Source organism: Chelmon rostratus, chromosome 14 (assembly GCF_017976325.1).
Source record: "Chelmon rostratus isolate fCheRos1 chromosome 14, fCheRos1.pri, whole genome shotgun sequence".
NCBI classification, from domain to species: Eukaryota; Metazoa; Chordata; class Actinopteri; order Chaetodontiformes; family Chaetodontidae; genus Chelmon; species Chelmon rostratus.
The window spans coordinates 15,873,041-15,890,872 of NC_055671.1; the positions used below are offsets into that span (position 1 = coordinate 15,873,041).

Consider the following 17,832-nt stretch of genomic DNA (forward strand, 5'->3'; position numbering starts at 1 on the left):
AAAGGAGTGGTTTCACAAAAGTGTGGTTTATTAATAAAAGACGCTCAGGATATCTCACAACAAAACTAGAAATGCAAGGCAAACAAAGTACAAACAAAAGGCGCTTAGGTTTTAGACAAACAAAGAAACAAAACTCACAAAAGACTTTCAGAATTCTAGATAACATAGTAACAAACAAAAGGCGCTTGGTTTTTTAGACAATCAAAGAAACAAAACTCTCAAAAGACTTTCAAATTTCAAGATAACAAAGTAATTTTTAAAAAATTTATTCACTTTATTGATTCCAAACTGGGAAATTATTCTCTGCATTTCACCCATCACTGTAAACACACACATGCAATGTCACATGCAGTGAACACACAGGAGCAGTGGGCTGCCGCATCAGGCGCCCGGGGAGCATATGGGGGGTTTAAGTGCCTTGCTCAAGGGCACATCAGCTGGCTTATGAAGGGGGGAGGGGATACTCCACCACACCCAAGTGTGTGCCAGTCCGGTGGGGGGAATCGAACCAGCGACCCTCCGGTCACAAGCCCCTTCTTCCTTTTGTACAAACAAAAGGCGCAAGGATCTTGGCAAAAGAAAACAACTCTCAAACAACTAACAAACACAAAAAGGGTCTCTAGGACTACTCACGTATCTTAACAAGGCAAAACAAGGAATCAAGGATCTTTTCAGAGCTAGGAAGGTCAAGGCTGGTTCACGACATGGCACAAGACAATCTGGCACAGGACAAAGGGAGACGCAGGCTATATATACACGAGGTAACAATGAACATGTGGAAACAATTAGGGCGGGGTAGACAATCATGCAGGCGGGAAGGACACCAGGAAGTCAAGGGTCTGAAATGAGAGGAGAATTAGGTTTCACAATAAAACAGGAAGTGCAAGATGAGACATAACACTAGTGAAAAAACACATTAACAGACATGACGAGACATGATATTGCTGATTGTAAAAAGGTGTGGGGTGGGGGAAATTAAGTTTTTGCCAAAAAAAAAAATTGAGAACTAAAGGGTTAAAGGAACTGATCTGTATAACTTGTTAAAAACGGACTACTGCAAATTATGTCCAAATGGACTACTGCAAATTATGTTATATATTATATATTATATTATTATATTATACCTCACAGGCCGCACTCAGTTCATCCAACTCAAATCCTTCACTTCCCAGCCCTCCCCCGTCTCTTCTGGTGTGCCCCAGGGCTCTGTCCTGGGTCCCCTCCTCTTCATCATTTACCTTCTCCCTCTCTGCAATATCTTCTGCAAATTTAATATCCCTTTCCACTGCTTCGCGGATGACACCCAGCTCTATCTTTCCTGTAAACCAACCACTGCTCTCCCACCCTCGTCCCTCACCCTCTGCCTCTCTGAGATAAAATCTTGGTTCACCTCTAACTTCCTCAAACTTAACAGTAACAAAACAGAACTTCTGGTTGGTACCAAAGCATCACTATCCAAAACTGACTGTTTCTTCCTCGATTTTGACATCTCCACAGTGTGCCCCTCCCCTCAGGTTAAGAGTCTGGGTGTCATCCTCGATAGCTCACTATCTTTCCATTCTCTCATCAATAACATTACCCGTTCTGCCTATTTCCATTTACACAACATCAATCGTCTCTGTCCCTCTCTCACCCCTCACACCACTGGTATCCTGGTCCACAGCCTTGTCACTTCCCGCCTTGATTACTGTAATTCACTCCTTTTCGGTGTCCCTCACAAGTCCCTCCATAAACTTCAACTGGTTCAAAACTCTGCAGCCAGCATCATCACCAAGACCCCCTCCTCTCACCATATTACGCCCGTCCTTCAGCAGCTCCATTGGCTCCCGGTTAAATACAGAATCACTTTCAAAATCCTACTGTATACATTTAAGGCTATCCACAACCTCGCCCCCCCATATCTCTCTGACCTCCTCTCCATAGCCACCCCCTCTCGTTCCCTCAGATCATCCTCCTCTCTCCACCTCTTTGTGCCCTCCGCCCGTCTCAGCACCATGAGGAGCAGAGCTTTCAGTCGCTCTGCTCCCCAACTCTGGAATTCACTACCGCCCGACATCAGAAACATTGATTCTCTCCCCACTTTCAAATCCAAACTGAAATCTCAACTGTTCCAGACTGCCTTCTCTCTATAACTTCACTTCTCCTTGTAGCTTGTTTTTACTTGATGGGTTTTAATTATTGTGCTTGTATTTATCTTGTGTTATTTGTGTTTTTACGCTCTGTAAAGTGTCCTTGAGTGTTCTGAAAGGCGCTTCTAAATAAAATGTATTATTATTATTATTATTATTGTTGTTGTTGTTGTTGTTGTTATTTTAATTATTATTTTAATTATTATTATTATTAGTAGTAGTAGCAGTAGTAGTAGTAGTAGTAGTAGTAGTATGCCAGATGTAATGACAGTATAATTAGCAAAGACATGGTATGAAATGGTGTCCCTTTATTGACCATGAAAAACGAACAACAGTGAGCATGTTGAATACTTGGACAAGTGTGTTATATGGATGTTGTTTATGACAGAATCAAATCAAAATGGGAAGGAGAAAGTTTTGACTTGAAATCAAATTGGTTACACAGGCAATGTATATGTGTGGCATCATATCAACGCTTATCTTAAGAATTATATACTCGGTGCATAACACAAGGGTCTGGGCCAGATCTGTGTGCCTCTTTCTGTGTGTACTGCTCCAAAATTGAGTTTTTGTGTGGGTTTGGTTTCCTGTCAGAGGAAACGGTTTCAAAAAAAAAAAAAAAAAAAAGATTGTGAAGGTAAATCTTCAGTTTAAGTGTGCACAACAACATAGAGACATTTTAAATCTTTCTTATTGAATAATCTGGCTGCCTTTATTCGAGGAACTTATGTTACATGCGCAGCAATTCTTAGAAAATGAATCCTTCCAACATGATGACTAAGATTCCAAGAAAGAAACACAAAATGCCTGCAATGGCAAAAATAGAGGATGCTAAGATGCAAAATTATTGTGAAATTTGTAATGTGTCCCAGAACACAAGCTAAGTTGCCAGTGATCTTTTGCCAGCTACCAGTATAGTAACAATTTTGTCAAGAACAAGTACTTAACCCCCACACTTGCAGTGAGGTTTTAACTTGACATTTGATCTCTGACGCCTCAGTCGACAATCAGCTCATCTCTGCTCATTTCCAGTGAATCGGACAGGGTTTTTTGTGTGTACATGTGGGCAAGTTATTAGTGGCTCGAGGCAATGCACGAGCCACTCGCCTCTGTAGCTCAAAGAGCTATAATTAATCAAGCTATAATGCATCAAAGGTATTCAAAAAGTCTCCTGGTGCTAAATACCTTCTGATTAATGCCATGCATGATGGAACAAACAACTCTGCAGTAGAGTCAAGACCATCACTGCTGCATCAAAGTTACAAGACAAGAAATCAAGTTAAAAATCAATATGATGACCATGTTGGTGAGCAAGAACTAGATGAGCATTAGACCAATATTAACATATTTAACTTAACATATTTAACAAAGCCAATAGCGTGTTTTTTACTCCTCAAATATCATCTTAGATAAATATCACAAATTACAGTGACAAAACTACAAGACTGCAAAGAAGTCACTAGTCCTGAAATGCAATTATGTCCTCTGATTACTCCATGTCCATTAGTTCTTTATATGGACACTTTCTGGAGCCCATATTCAAATAAAATACTTGTAGTCAAAAATGTTTAAACTTAGAGTAAAGAATAAAGTTGCAACAAACCCCACATATATAAAATATTAAAGCAATTCGAACACTTTAAATTGATTGACAGGCAGAACAAAATAAAAGCAAGTCTGTCTACCTGAACCTCTTTAGTTGCTTTCTTTGACTGTAGATTCTTCTGGATATAGAGCATTTTCCAGAAAGTCATACTTTTGAAGACAAACAATATGGTTGTTTTAAAACTATTATATTTCTTCACAAAGTTGCTGAAATATATCTGAACTTATCCTCAACCTTCAGCCTGATATATATATATATATATAAATAAATAAAACTAGAAAATTCCCTCTGGGAAATTTTGAAAGGGACACGGGGTGCGTTTGAGCCGACAAAATTATCTACGTTTTAAAGTTTGAATGAAGTCTCTAGGAGAAACTATGGCGAAGCAGCGGACAATTGAAAAAGGCTGCAATTTGAGAAAACGGCAGATATCAGAGGTAGTCAGTCCCTGATTAATGAATTGCTCCCAGCTGTGTTTCTGTGGCTTTCTCCTTGTCTGTCTCTGTTGATCACCTCAGCTGTCTGTGTCTGCTTCTCTCCTCTGCTTCATGTCTCTGTTAACATGAATTAATGAACTGAATCAATAAACATGAATGGAGCTAATGCTAACGGAGCTAACAGAGCTAACACTAACGGAGCTAACAGCTAACGGTGCGAATAGAGCTAACGGCGCTAACGCTAACAGAGCTAACTGTGCTAACAGAGCTAATAGAGCTAACGGCGTTAACAAGGGGGCGGGGGGATGGGATTTTTCATTATGCATTTGTCTGTGTGTGTGTGTGTTTGTGTATCTGTCATTGTGTGTGACTGCGTATGTGTGTGTCTTCGTCTGTTTGTGTGTGTGTGTCTGCTTGAACTACACAAGCAGCCCAACCAGCTCCTACATGGAGATGTGTCTGGTATATGTGTGTCTGAATGTGTGTGTGTGTGTGTGCGTGTGTGCGTGTGTAACTTCTGCCCCACCTGCTGATAATTACCTCTGCACCTCTCCCACTGTTTACCTGTTCCTGTTCAGTTTTGACGTGCTTGTTTTTAATCACTTTTTAGCTGTTGGTTAGCCCTTTTTGTGTGTGCATTTGTGTGACTACTGTCTGAAACTCTTTGGCAAAGTGCTTTCTGAAGCTGAGTTTAACTGTTTGTTGGACAGAGATTGTTTTCAAACAATGCCCTTGTTTTGACTGAGCTCGTTAAGATAATCATTCTCAGGCTTGTTGTCCTGCAGATGTGTGTGCGTGGGTTATTGACCGGTGTGTGTGTAAATGACAGTTGCACCTGTTAAACTCTTCCCTTGAAAAGCGGCTTTTTCGCTGTCGGTTTCTTCCGAACAACTTGCGATTGTGTCAAAACCGTAGCTGCTATCAAAAAACCGATTACACTGTGAGATGCGGACAAGTCTGGGCCAGATGTACGTGTGTTTTGTGTCCAGATATTCTTTAGAAAAATGACAAAATGGTCGACTTAAAAAGACTCTGCGACTCAGAGAACAGGAGTTTGTATTGTATGCAGTGAGATTTGGGTTCGGCGAACCTCCCGAACTAAATCCTCTGGTGAGAGAACCGTACCTCGTATCAGAGTGTACTATAGATCATCGGACTCCCGAGAACTTCCTGAGTCCGACCATCTCCTCGTTTTATTCCTGAGACAACAACTTTTTGTTTTATGGCGAGCTAAAGACAAGAGGCATTTCTGCTTTGCTCACAAAACAGCTCTGAATTTTAACATGGGACTTAATGGGAGAGCAGGAGGGAGCTGGCTGCACAAAAAGCCTCACTATTTAAATTCAGTAAGTCTCTCAGCTTTTTCGAGGACATCGCATGAAAGAGGACAAGTTTGTCTACAAACTGATCCCAAAATTATGCGTGTAGAGTGTAATTTGTAGCCGTAGCGACGAGAAAAAGAGAAGATTTTAGGATCGTTTTTAGACTCTGTGCCACTCTAGCACGCACTCTAGCGCGAACATTCCGCGCAATACACACCCATTATAATCTCAAAATTTCCCTCCAAACGATCACTGTCATTGAACAGTGACTGATCAAAAACTATAGGACCAATCAAAATGTGGATGAACACACCAATAGACCAGACTTGGGTCTACATTTTAAAGTTGAAATGAAGTCTCTCGGTGAATGTATGCCTGAGCTACAGATGTTTGAAAAACTCCAATTTCAATCTTGTTTTTTTCGCCCGTCCCATTCATTTCTTATGGGAAATTTATCGCAGTTTTTCGCATCTTACGACGCGAAAAACTGCGATAAATTTGAGAAAAGTAATAGCACACCGATCCCGAACAATACGCACGTTTTGATATATAATTTGCGAGGGTTTTCTCAAAGCTACGCCCCGAGTCACTGGCTCCTGCAGCTATTTCATAGCTGTAGGAGCCAGTGACTCGGGACGTTGCCCCGTGTCCCTAATTATATAAATAAATGAAAAAACGTGTTGTAGGCCTATGTGGTAATGAGTTGCCATAAACAACATTTTCAGTGACTCATATTACATTTCCCATACATAATCAACAGTTAAACATAAACACACCAGAGACTGTGGGACATTAACAGCAACAGCTCAGCATTACCTGTTCAGTGTCCATTTATCTCAACTAGAAAGCAAAGTTCTGGGTTAGTAAAAAGGCGATCTTGGGTACTTCCGGTTGCTTAGCAACTAGCCAACATGCTTCTCCTTTCCACACTCTAAATTACGAACGCGTTTAGAGTAAAAGAGCAATGTAACCACATGTTCTAGTGGCCTCTCTTTTAGACTTAATATCAACAGTGAGCGTATGACTATTTTTTACACATTGCATAAAACAAGAGTTACTGGCACTCTGTTGGAGCTAAATTTATTTATTTATTTGGTATTTAGTGTTGTTTAGTTTAGTATTTAGTTTTGTGACTATTTAGATTTGATTATTCTGAATCAATTTAAATTAATTTCATTATGATTAGATTTCTGTTAGTATTCTGTTTATTTGTTTAGTGTAGGTGTTCTCTTGTGTGTCATTTGTGGTTTTGTCTCATTTGGACACGTTAGGGGCGCACCTGATAAGTAGAGCTACGATAAGGGACCAGCATGCACCTGGGTGGGCAAATGGTTTTTTTACCGGAGTGGGAGAGGCACTGTGGAATTTCTTTGTCCTTTGCTTACTCGCTGTTTCGTCAAATAAACCCCGTTTTTTGTTGTAATTTAACGTTTGTTTGGAGATTACGTTTTTCCCATCCGCGGACACCACAAACCCAGGGTGCAGCAGTGGCCCTTTGATTTTTTTATAATTTGAAGTTTGGTTTGAATTTTTGTGTTGCTTGGACAAACGGCTACTACACACTCCTTATTTTTCTGTAGGAAAGGACCAGAGACCAAGTTGCCCACGGCGTGAGATCACCAATCTGCTATGGATCACCCACAAGCTATAGGATGACTTTTATTTTGAAGGACCGGAAGTTCCAGTGTTTTGATATCGGCTGCGGAAGAAGCTGTCATTTGTTCTCGTCTCGTCCAAGCCGTAGTTTCCCATCAAAACCGATACTAATTAAACGACAAATGTAACCGTTTCACACAAAGCCAAAATGGGACTTACACTGAGACGCTTTCCTGGTGTTAAACCGTCGAAAGCGCTCCTGTTGTTGCCTTTTCTGTTGACATTCGTGCTCGTCGGGAGTCGAGGCGAGGGCAATGCGATGGACAACGTCGCAACTGAGCGGATGGCTGAGGAAAGCCACCGACAGGACAGTGCCAATCTACTCATTTTCATAATGCTCTTGACACTCACCATTTTAACGATATGGCTGTTCAAACACCGGCGGTTTAGGTTCCTGCACGAAACAGGACTTGCCATGATCTATGGTAAGACTACTAACGGTAGCTAACGTTTGTGTCAGTCAATTAATTCAACGTTAGCGTCCATGCTAGCTGGCTATGATGCCGTTAGCTTGTCAAACTTAACCAGGAAGCTGAATTGACAGATTTATCTCAGGTTTCAAGGTACGCTGAGGCTCCTGTGTGTAAGATACATTAGCATTAGCAGTGTTCGCATGCATAATTAATATTATATTATTATCCAATATTATATGTATTGTTATTAAACAGTAACTCGTAGGATTATGGAGCTGTCATTTTCTGTCTTTTTCTTAGACTGCCTTCTGTCAGCTGTCAAAAACAATATAAAACAATATCGGTAATTAAATATAGTTAATATAGAAAATATAAGACTCATCACCTTAAACTAGTCAGACACCTGCAGTGTGCAGTGAGAAGCTGCCTTGATAGATCAGCTTTTTTTTCTCAATGAAGCTTTCAGAATAACTAACTTGGCCCAAATAATAATAATAACAATAATTATTGTATTTAGCACACCCAAATAATTCAAAGCAAGTAGAATATCACTCTATTTTGTTGCAACCTCAGACAGATTTTGAACCGGTTTTTAATTAGTGCATTATTATGAGTGAATTTCTGTGTGTTGTTATGTATGTGAAGTGCCTTGTAAACTTGTGCTATGTAAATAAAGGTTATTATCATTTGCTACAGATCACTGGCTCACTGCATTGCCTTCACCTCCTCTCTCCTGTTCTCCTCCTCCCTGAAGGTTTGTTGGTGGGTGTGATCCTGCGGTTTGGCGTCCATGTACCCCAGAGCATGAGCGACGTGATCCTCAGCTGTGCCGTCAACGCCAGTCCCGCTACTCTGCTGGTCAATGTCAGCGGGCGGTTCTACGAGTACACTCTGAAGGGGGAAGTCAGCCGGGGCAAAGGTCACCAAGTGCAGGACGACGAGATGCTGAGAAAGGCAAGGGGATGAACCGATAGAGGATTTGTGTGGCGGATGCAAGTGGTTGTTTTTGGTGTGCCGCTCTCACCCTGCATATGAAATAACTAGCTGGCAGGTGCCAAATGCCAGGAAAAATTGTCATGTGGATGAACTGAAGAGTTTGTCAGTAACTATTAGAGATGAAAACCTCTGACATATATCTAAACATAATGTAAAAATCTTGGCCTTTTGGCAAATTATGTTAATTTGATAGTTTGCAAACAGATGCTACGGTCTCTGAAGAATGTTTGGTAAGATGTGTCAGGTTCAACAACATTGGGAATTCACTACTTGAAAATAGGTGTGTGACCTCTTAAAACTCACTGTCTCCCACTATTACCTCCTGTCTTCAGGTGACCTTTGACCCAGAAGTGTTTTTCAACATTTTGCTGCCTCCCATCATCTTCCATGCCGGTTACAGTCTAAAAAGGGTAAGAAGGTTAAAAGGACTGACAATACACTAATTATATATTATATATTGTTGAATCCTCTTTTTGAGCACAAGTATGTTGTGTTTAAATTAACTCAGAAATGAGGTGTTAAACAAATTAGATGATTCATGAGTGGGCCTTGTTTTTCTCTGCTGTATATTGACATGTAGCATAATGCAAAAAATAAGTATTTTATATGTGATTTTTCAAATGTTATTTGTCTATATTGCCCCCAACTTAACTACTATTACTAGACAGACTGTGTTTTGATAAATCTGTGTCCTTGTCTGTCTCAGAGACATTTCTTCAGAAACATCGGCTCCATCCTGGCCTACGCCTTCATGGGAACAGTTATATCCTGCTTTGTTATTGGGTAAGTCGTTTGGTCCTCCCTGAAATGATTTTGTTTTTACCACTGTGCCTTATGAATATTTCGAAATTACGTCTGATCAGTTTGTTGCGAGTGGTACGCCTATCTTTTATGACTTGTACACATCCTTGTTTCCTCCTAGGCTCATCATGTATGGCTTTGTGTTAATTATGAAAGTCGTGGGCCAGCTGGGGGGAGATTTTTACTTTACTGACTGCCTCTTCTTTGGGGCCATCGTTTCGGCAACAGACCCAGGTAGGTAGTGCCATAAAACATGTTTTCCAGAGTCACATTTTCATTTAACATACCTGTATACAGTATATGTCTGTGTGTATGTTATGGAAGCAGTGTGGCATTATTGGATAACCTCTCTTGGTTGACAGCTTTCAGTGCTCCTGCCCTGCTGTGTAGTATTTGTGTGTCTTATACTCTAAAGTGTCTTTTTCTCCTCTGTGTCTCAGTGACAGTGCTGGCTATCTTCAATGAGCTGAAGGTAGATGTGGACCTGTATGCTTTACTCTTTGGTGAGAGTGTCCTCAATGATGCTGTGGCGATCGTCCTCTCATCGTAAGCATTATTTACACGCTGCAGAAATACACACACAGCCCACACAGCAAGAGTCAATAACTCTTGAAATTTGCATATGTATGTGTTGTTTTAAGACAGACTTGAAATTATGTGAACCTATTCCGACAATTTCCTGTTCTTTGTCAATGACTTGTACTCCAATGCTAATTTTAGCAAATTCAGCTTTTTGTGTTGTACGTTGCACGTGAATGGACACTAATCATACTAACATCAGTCCCTGTCATTTCACTGCTTGCCTTCCTTCACCCATCCGTGTCGTTCTTCGCCCACCTGTACGTATGTATGCAGCGTTCTCCTCCGCTTAGAGAAGCAGGGTAGGCGGGGGGCTGGAGCTGTGCTCTCCCCAGGAGACGATGGCCCGGTCTGGCCAGAGGGGGTCGAGGAATGGCTGGGAGAAAACCAGACATTTACTCCCCGGTGGGTGGGTGGGTGGGTGGAGTGTTTGCGTGATTGTGCTGGCAGAGTCATTGTGCTAGAACCTGATCATCTCAGCTCAGTGGATGTGATGCAGACCTTTTACTTACAATGTAGCCTGGAACCACCACCCATTAGGATGATCACTGCCCTCCCTCTAACCCCACTGCAACCCTTTCATATTCATTTTTTGTATCATTTTTCAGTTTTCTTTATTCTCCATAGACCCTGCAAATGACCAGAAAATACCCTTATTGTTAAAGTTTTGGTAATCTGTGTGGGTAAAAGGTTACTGCTGACTATTAATGCTGGTAATTTGTAGCACCTGAATTGGCTGTTCCTGTACTGATTAGTACAAATGGTTAAATGTTGTTAAGAGATCAAAGATCTGCTTGGAATAAGCATGCAAGACCCCAACTTCCTCCCTTTTTATGACTGTAAAACCCAACTCCAGTCCATGTGTGTCAAGTCTGTGCTCAAATTAATACAAAATCAGATAAACACCTGACTGGTAACATGAGCCGTTATTGGATTTGGGTTGCTGCAGGTTTGATTTGATGCCTGATTTTATCTTGACAATCTTTCTGTTTGTGTCTTTATGTGAGTGCGTATTTAACATTTGTCCAGTTCCCCCTTCGGGATTCTTCATGTTAATTTCCTTCTCTCACGTAAATGTTTTGATTTTGCTTGTACTCTCTGTCTATCTGCGCCTCAGCTCCATTGTGGCGTACCAACCTGCAGGAGACAACAGCCACAGCTTTGAGGCCATGGCCTTGTTGAAATCCTTCGGCATCTTCCTGGGCGTCTTCAGTGGCTCCTTTGCTCTTGGGGTGGCCACTGGAGTCATGACTGCTCTCATATCCTTTCTCGTGTTTCTTATCATCACATCATGTAAATGTATATTCACCAGTGTGCAGGAACAGAATAACAGTACAGGGTTTAAAACAGTTGTCTTCTAGCTATTTAATCATGGGCATCTTCGAGTCACATTTGAATCAGAAAACTTGTGGCTTTCCCAGTAGGTGTAGCTTTAATGTCACATTTATACATGTCTGGGTTTCTGTTGTCACTTATGAGAGCTGCGGGTTGTGAGTGTGCCGTCCCTTGTTTTGCTCCTTGACTCTCAGTTTTCATCACGTAACCAAGTTCACTAAGTTGAGGGACTTCCCCTTGCTGGAGACGGCGCTCTTTTTCCTCATGTCCTGGAGCACCTTTCTGTTAGCTGAGGCCTGCGGGTTCACAGGTACCCCTGCACAGAGCACTCAGGCATTGTGTGAATTTTGGCATCTCATTTTGACTTTGTGTTAGTCTTAGGCTTTCTACAAACATATAAATGACTTTTAATGATGTTTTAGTGATTCGTTCTTAATTTTCATCTGGTTTTAGTAGAACATTTACAGTGACCTTTCTTCAGGCACACAGATGTTTATCTCTGCTAGGTGTAAGCCTGCCTCTGGGTGTGTGTGTGTGTGTGTGTGTGTGTGTGTGTGTGTGTGTGTGTGTGTGTGTGTGTGTGTGTGTGTGTGTGTGTGTCAGCAGCTAATCTCGGAAACCGCTGGACCAATTATGGCCTAATAGATTTTTTCTGCCTTTATGACTGTATGCTCAAGGAGCTGAACATAGCCATCATCTAATTTCTTGGGCCATGTTTGATGTTACTGTATACAGGATACAAAATTTCTTGTCAGCATTTGACAGGTTTTGGTCTTTTCATGGGGTTTGTTGACGACCCCCTCCAGTAAAGTATAATTCAATGCGTTTTTAAGTGATATTGAAGCGAGGTCTGTGTAATCTCTGTTTTTCACTCAGGTGTGGTGGCTGTGCTGTTCTGTGGGATCACTCAGGCCCACTACACCTTCAACAATCTCTCCCCTGACTCTCAGGACAGAACCAAACAGGTGACATACAATCGCATGCCTTTTGTACTTGATGTCATCATATCTACTATCGATAAACAGCTTTAAAGCATTGCTCTGTAGCAATTTGCACATTTTCACATGCCCAGTACTACTAATTTTATATTTACCATAATGAGCAGCTTTTCTTTGTGAAAGATTTTAAAAATTGAGTTTACAAAGTATGGAAAAACACAGAATGCCGTGGCAGAAAATACTCAGAAGACATCAGTCATGATTTTTAAGTTGCAGAAAGTTCTGCGAAATCCACAAGCTGATGTCATCAATGCACTGAGGTAGAGAGCTGATGGCAGGGTTTCCTACAGACGAATATACCTCTGTGTCATCTGTTGTTGAGAAAAGACGTATTTAATACCAGTTAATGGAAGCTTGCAGGGGCTACGTAACATTTACCATGGCACCAAACCGTATCACATGACACAACAACATGTCTGTGGACAGGACGGCGTAGCACAGCACTGTGTTTCTGATGGGTTGGATCTGACTCGTGTGTTTTTCCGTCATCAGTTTTCATGCAGTTGTTTGTTTCTCTCTTTTCCATCAGTTGTTTGAGCTGCTGAACTTCCTGGCAGAGAACTTCATCTTCTCCTACATGGGTCTGACTCTCTTCTCCTTCCAGTCGCACGTCTTCAACCCCATGTTCATTATTGGAGCCTTTGTATCCTTTACTCTGATGAGAGAACTGAAAAGCCTTCCTCGATGCTCCAGAGATGATTATTTTTCATCCCAGTTTGCCCAGGTTGTACAACCTTGCAGTGAGTTGTGTCCTTGACGTCCCTGTGTCGTGTAGATTGCAGTGTTTCTGGGCAGGGCGGCGAACATCTACCCTTTGTCCTTCCTGCTCAACCTGGGCCGCAAGAACAAGATTGGATCTAACTTTCAGCACGTCATGATGTTTGCAGGTACCCCGATGTCAACTCTGCGCTCTCAGATTTTGTCTTTAAAGTTTCTCATTCATGGACCATAATGACGACTTCTCAGCTGGGACTTGGTTCCATTAAAATTCTGTAAACTCAGTGGAAGGCAGCAGATCCAAATCTGTATTAAAAAAAACAAAACATTAGCCTAGATAATGGTGTGCTAAGAATGTCTCCTTCTAGACCAGCAACTCCTACTCAGGCAGATCATTGTTGTGAAGAACAGCCCCCACGCCAGCCGACATTTACTGTAGAAACTGGCTGATAACAGAAATCCCCGACGTGTCTCTGCACCTTTCTTCGTGTTTGAACACACAGGGTCATTTCCTTTTACTATGCAGGAAATACGAACCATTTGTTATATGAAGTTAAATGTATGTTGTGTTCTTATGTTGAAACACAGACAGTTTCTCATTCTCACACTATCTTGTTTTGTTCATCTCCTCCAGGTCTGCGTGGGGCGATGACCTTCGCTCTTTCGATCCGAGACACAGCGACTTACGCACGTCAGATGATGTTTTCAACCACCCTCCTAATTGTCTTCTTCACTGTCTGGATCTGTGGAGGCGGCACCATGCCCATGCTGTCCTTCATGAGCATACCGTAAGGCTGGCCATCTGTTTCTTTGTATTTGTTTGTTCAGTCTATTCAATGTTTTTCTGTCCCAAGTCACCGTCACTACTTTTCCTCTCTCAGGGTGGGTGTGGACTCTGATCAAGACACCTCTGTAAGTAATTTGCACAGATTGAAAGCTCTAGTTTTTCACCCTTAGTGAAAAAAAAATGTTTTAGTAATTAAACAGTACCTGATTAAAAAATGCTCTGCCCAGCAGAGTTCAGCGGTGTTGGATGGGTCACAGCGGAGGAACACCAAACATGAGAGTGCCTGGCCTTTCAGGATCTGGTATAACTTTGACCACAAGTATCCTTTGAGCCATGGATCACATATTTAAGATCCTGTCTTCAGAAGTGTGGGTGCTGGATTCAGCTTTGGACACCAGAGGGTGCTGTTCCCATTCTGTAAGAAACACTCAGCAGTAATTTCTCCTTTTCTGCCAGGAGATTTTTCTCCAGCATTAAACACATTTTCCAGTTGTTGTAGCTTCAAGCCTCTTCATATTAGAATCAGCACCATTGCATTTGACTTTTGTCCAATCAACTTGTTAATAGCCCTTGACAAAGCTTGTTCTCCAGCTACCTGAAGCCCCTCCTGACCCACAGCGGCCCCCCTCTCACTGCTACTCTGCCTGCTTGTTGTGGACCGCTGGCACGATGCCTCACCAGCCCACAGGCCTATGAGGTTTGGACACACAGTGTAACATAATGCAGTTAAAGTAGCACTTTTTAAAGGCCCAATCAAGAACTTCTCGACCATCTGAAACACATATTTACAGACATGATGGGGTCATGTGTGAGTTTGATATTTTTGTGTTTCTTTACTGATGAACTTTGAAATTCTGTGAAGCAGATTTTTATCGCTTGTATTTAAAGATCTAATTAGGGGTCCTCGCAGGTCCTCCTGTGATTATATTCATCTTTACCTCTTCATTCCCTCTGCTTTGCTTTTTTCCCCCTCCCCCGTTTTCCGTTTCCACTCACCAGAACGAAGGTCAGCTCCATGACGACGACTCCGACTTCATCCTGAACGATGCTAACGTGAGCTCCATGTACGCCGACGTCACCGTCAGCACGGACGCCTCCGGATCCCGCACCATCAACCGCAAGCGCTCCTCCACCACCAGCACTGGTGGCGGCCCATCTGACGAAGCTCTGGATCATGAGCTTGCCTTGGCGGAACACGAGGTGGCGATCAGGGGCACCCGCCTGGTCCTGCCCATGGATGACCCAGTGGAGCCCCCGACCACTGTCACCCTGCCCCCGCCACCCTCCCCGCCGCGCTCCGACCCTCGCAGGCACAGACTGTGAGAAGGCTTGCGCTGTTTGTTGTTTTCAGCTTCAAATCCCACAAATCATCTAACTTGATTTCACAAGAAAACAACATCTATTAGTTGATTTGTTCAGATTCTTGATTGAAACAAACTGCTTTTACAGTACGACCTCTCTGTCTAACGTGGTCTTAAATTAGACTCAGCTTTGTGACAAACTTGAGGCGTGCTTGATTGAACTCACCATTTGGGTGGATTACTGTCATCTTTGAATGTGAATGCACTACATGTAAGGTAAGCTACTGTAAATCACGTGCGCCTCAAGTTTTAAAGGCTACTGAAAATCATCCGAGATGCACATTTAGCAACCGTTTGAGGAAGCTAAAAAATGGGGCTGTAGTGTTTGCTCCTGAGTTTGTACTACTGTGGTGATATGCCAGTGCTGTTATCTATGCTCTCTAAAAGACCCAACTGCCTCTGGCTGTACGGGGAGGTTCCTAAACGTTTTATGCAGTTTAATTTTTTCTCTGTGGCGAAGCTGCTCCTGACTACAGGACCTGTATTTGTCCAGCTTCCTTCAAGTATTCGTGAGATGACCTACAGTAACACTAACATCTAGGGCAGTTCACTTTGCTGTGGTACGACTTACACTACAGTTAAATTACTAATCTTCCTCGTCCATCCACAGAGTGATAAGTGTCCAGTATATTTGCCTCCCGTTTATTTGTGATTGGCCAAGGTGGAAGCAACTAGACAAGGATGTTGACTTCTGTGATGGGAGCAGCATTAGGAGTTGTGAATTTTAAACTATACTGTTAGGCCAGAAACCCAAACTGCCTCCATAAGTGTCCGGGAGCATCTCATTTTTAGCACTGCCTGCCTCTTCTCTCTACTTCTTCATTTATTTATTGAACAAAAAATGAATTGTGTCATGTATTTTGTTTATTTATTTATTTATTGTTTTGTTGTGTGACATGATTATCTTGCCCTGTTCAAAAAAAAAAAAAAAAAGGCCGCTTGATGGCGAAAGCACCTTCCCCCCCCCACGCAAGGTACGTTGTACAGTAGGGGAATCATTAAGGAAGTGGATATTCATCCTTAAAATAAAATATCTCCTTCCTGTACTGTAGCACAAGCTTCTACTTTATACATGGAAATTAGAGCTTCCCTGTGCGTGTATTTTACAACTGTGAGTATGTGGCTGATGTCTGAATGAAATTGTCCAAATCAACTGACGTGGTTTTTAGGGCTAATGTCTGTTTCTGGCTTTTCTGTTGTCATCTGGTTTAATCTTGTTTCTAAACAAAACAAAAAAAACAAAGTAACTGCCGTGTCTTTGTGATGTTGTATCATCAAAGATGACTCTGAGGGCTGGCTGAACTGTTTTGAATTAAAGTGCCTATTCAGAAATTCAATTAATGTAGATTTGTACATATTTTGATTTGCTAATGTGCAGTAAGATGATCTTTTTTGATTTTTATATGACACTAAACCCTTTGATTGCCGTTGAATACTCTATTTTAGGTCTAATCAGCCCATTAAATGACTGCCTGTCATGTAACTTTGTTTTTGATGTACTGAAAAGTTGGAAGGAACAAACTAAAACTCTGGACTCTCATTAATGAGAAATACCAAGTGTCACTAATATTAGATGAGATGTAATCATTTTGTGAATAGTGTAGGTACTAAATTTGAATGCAACAAGGACCTGGCGACCTCTTTTAGGCTTTTTATTTGCCAGTAAGGTCAAAGGAAAGATACTTCTAATACAGGAGGACACCAACTTGGTACTGATGCAGTGTGACGTCTTTTTTGCTCCTTGTCCGGCAGCCAAGTTCATCGACTCTGCTCCCACCTCAGTGAGAAATATTTTGCAGAGGAATCTCTTCAGTTAACCGAGGTCCTTGTTTGTCTGATTTTTATGACCGAGGTAGAAATGAATTCCTGGTTAAAGTCTTATTTTTCAAATGTGGAAATGTTGTTTTGTGTCGAGCTGCACACAAGCCGTCTTTTTGATCTTCAAGTTTATTCTTAATATGAGTTTGTGCATAATCATCTAGAGATATGGACATGAGTGAATTTGCTTCTCTTTTTTTTCTTGCAGTAAGGTACCTTTTGATTTTCTTTTGTTGTTTAAATGTAATTGAACCCTACAAAACACACACACATCTGTATGTACTTTATATGGGAATTTTAAAGAAACAGTTGTAATCTTACAATAGCAACCACACCTAAACCTAAAAACTGAACATGTTTATGTTTCTACGGTTTGTAGAAACTTTAATGAGAGTTGTATTTGTGAAAAGTACACATGCAATAGGTCTAAATGTTTCTAAAATAAATGTAAACTCCTGTTGAGGATGAAAAAAATCTCAGATTTAACAGATTTTTTCCCCTCTGTTGTCCTGTAGTTATTAACAGTGTCTTCGCAGTCAGACATGTTGCAAGTGTACTAAAAAATAAAAGCATTGTCAAAAATGACTTGTTCTTTCGAATGATACCATCCCAGAATAACCTCCCTGTAGACATTTTGTTCCATATCATTAGGTGACTCAAGGAATCCGAACTTTCATCTGCAGATGAAGACTGTAAGATGTAAACAACAGCTCTGAAAAAAGCAAGCTAAAACAAAGTCAAAGATGAACCTTCATGCTCCATTTTCACCTTGTTAAGTTCCTTAAATAATGCTGAAAACAACTGATAAGTTTTTTACTGGTAACACTAAATTACAAACTAGGTGGTATATTTTTATTTTGAAGGTAAATTCACTCCG

The 17,832-nt window shown here is 41.4% G+C and overlaps 1 protein-coding gene across 1 annotated transcript; it reads left to right on the forward strand.

Moving 5' to 3' along the window:
• Positions 1–7,204: 7,204 nt before the first annotated feature.
• LOC121617802 (sodium/hydrogen exchanger 6-like) lies at positions 7,205–17,524 on the forward strand. Its single transcript, XM_041953036.1, has 16 exons — positions 7,205–7,575; positions 8,318–8,517; positions 8,892–8,969; positions 9,266–9,342; positions 9,482–9,594; positions 9,801–9,906; positions 11,057–11,198; positions 11,479–11,584; positions 12,151–12,239; positions 12,802–12,915; positions 13,048–13,159; positions 13,624–13,777; positions 13,871–13,901; positions 14,007–14,095; positions 14,368–14,473; positions 14,776–17,524. Exons 1-16 carry the CDS (start codon positions 7,299–7,301, stop codon positions 15,097–15,099), a joined length of 2,118 nt encoding a protein of 705 aa, XP_041808970.1. The 5' UTR covers positions 7,205–7,298; the 3' UTR covers positions 15,100–17,524.
• Positions 17,525–17,832: the final 308 nt, after the last annotated feature.

Coding starts and splice junctions, on each gene's coding strand:
- LOC121617802 (XM_041953036.1), top strand. CDS start 7,299: ATGGGACTTACACTGAGACGCTTTCCTGGTGTTAAACCGTCGAAAGCG. Junction 11,199..11,478: donor CTGGAGTCATGACTGCTCTC/ATATCCTTTCTC, acceptor AGTTTTCATCAC/GTAACCAAGTTCACTAAGTT. Junction 13,902..14,006: donor ACTCTGATCAAGACACCTCT/GTAAGTAATTTG, acceptor TCTGCCCAGCAG/AGTTCAGCGGTGTTGGATGG.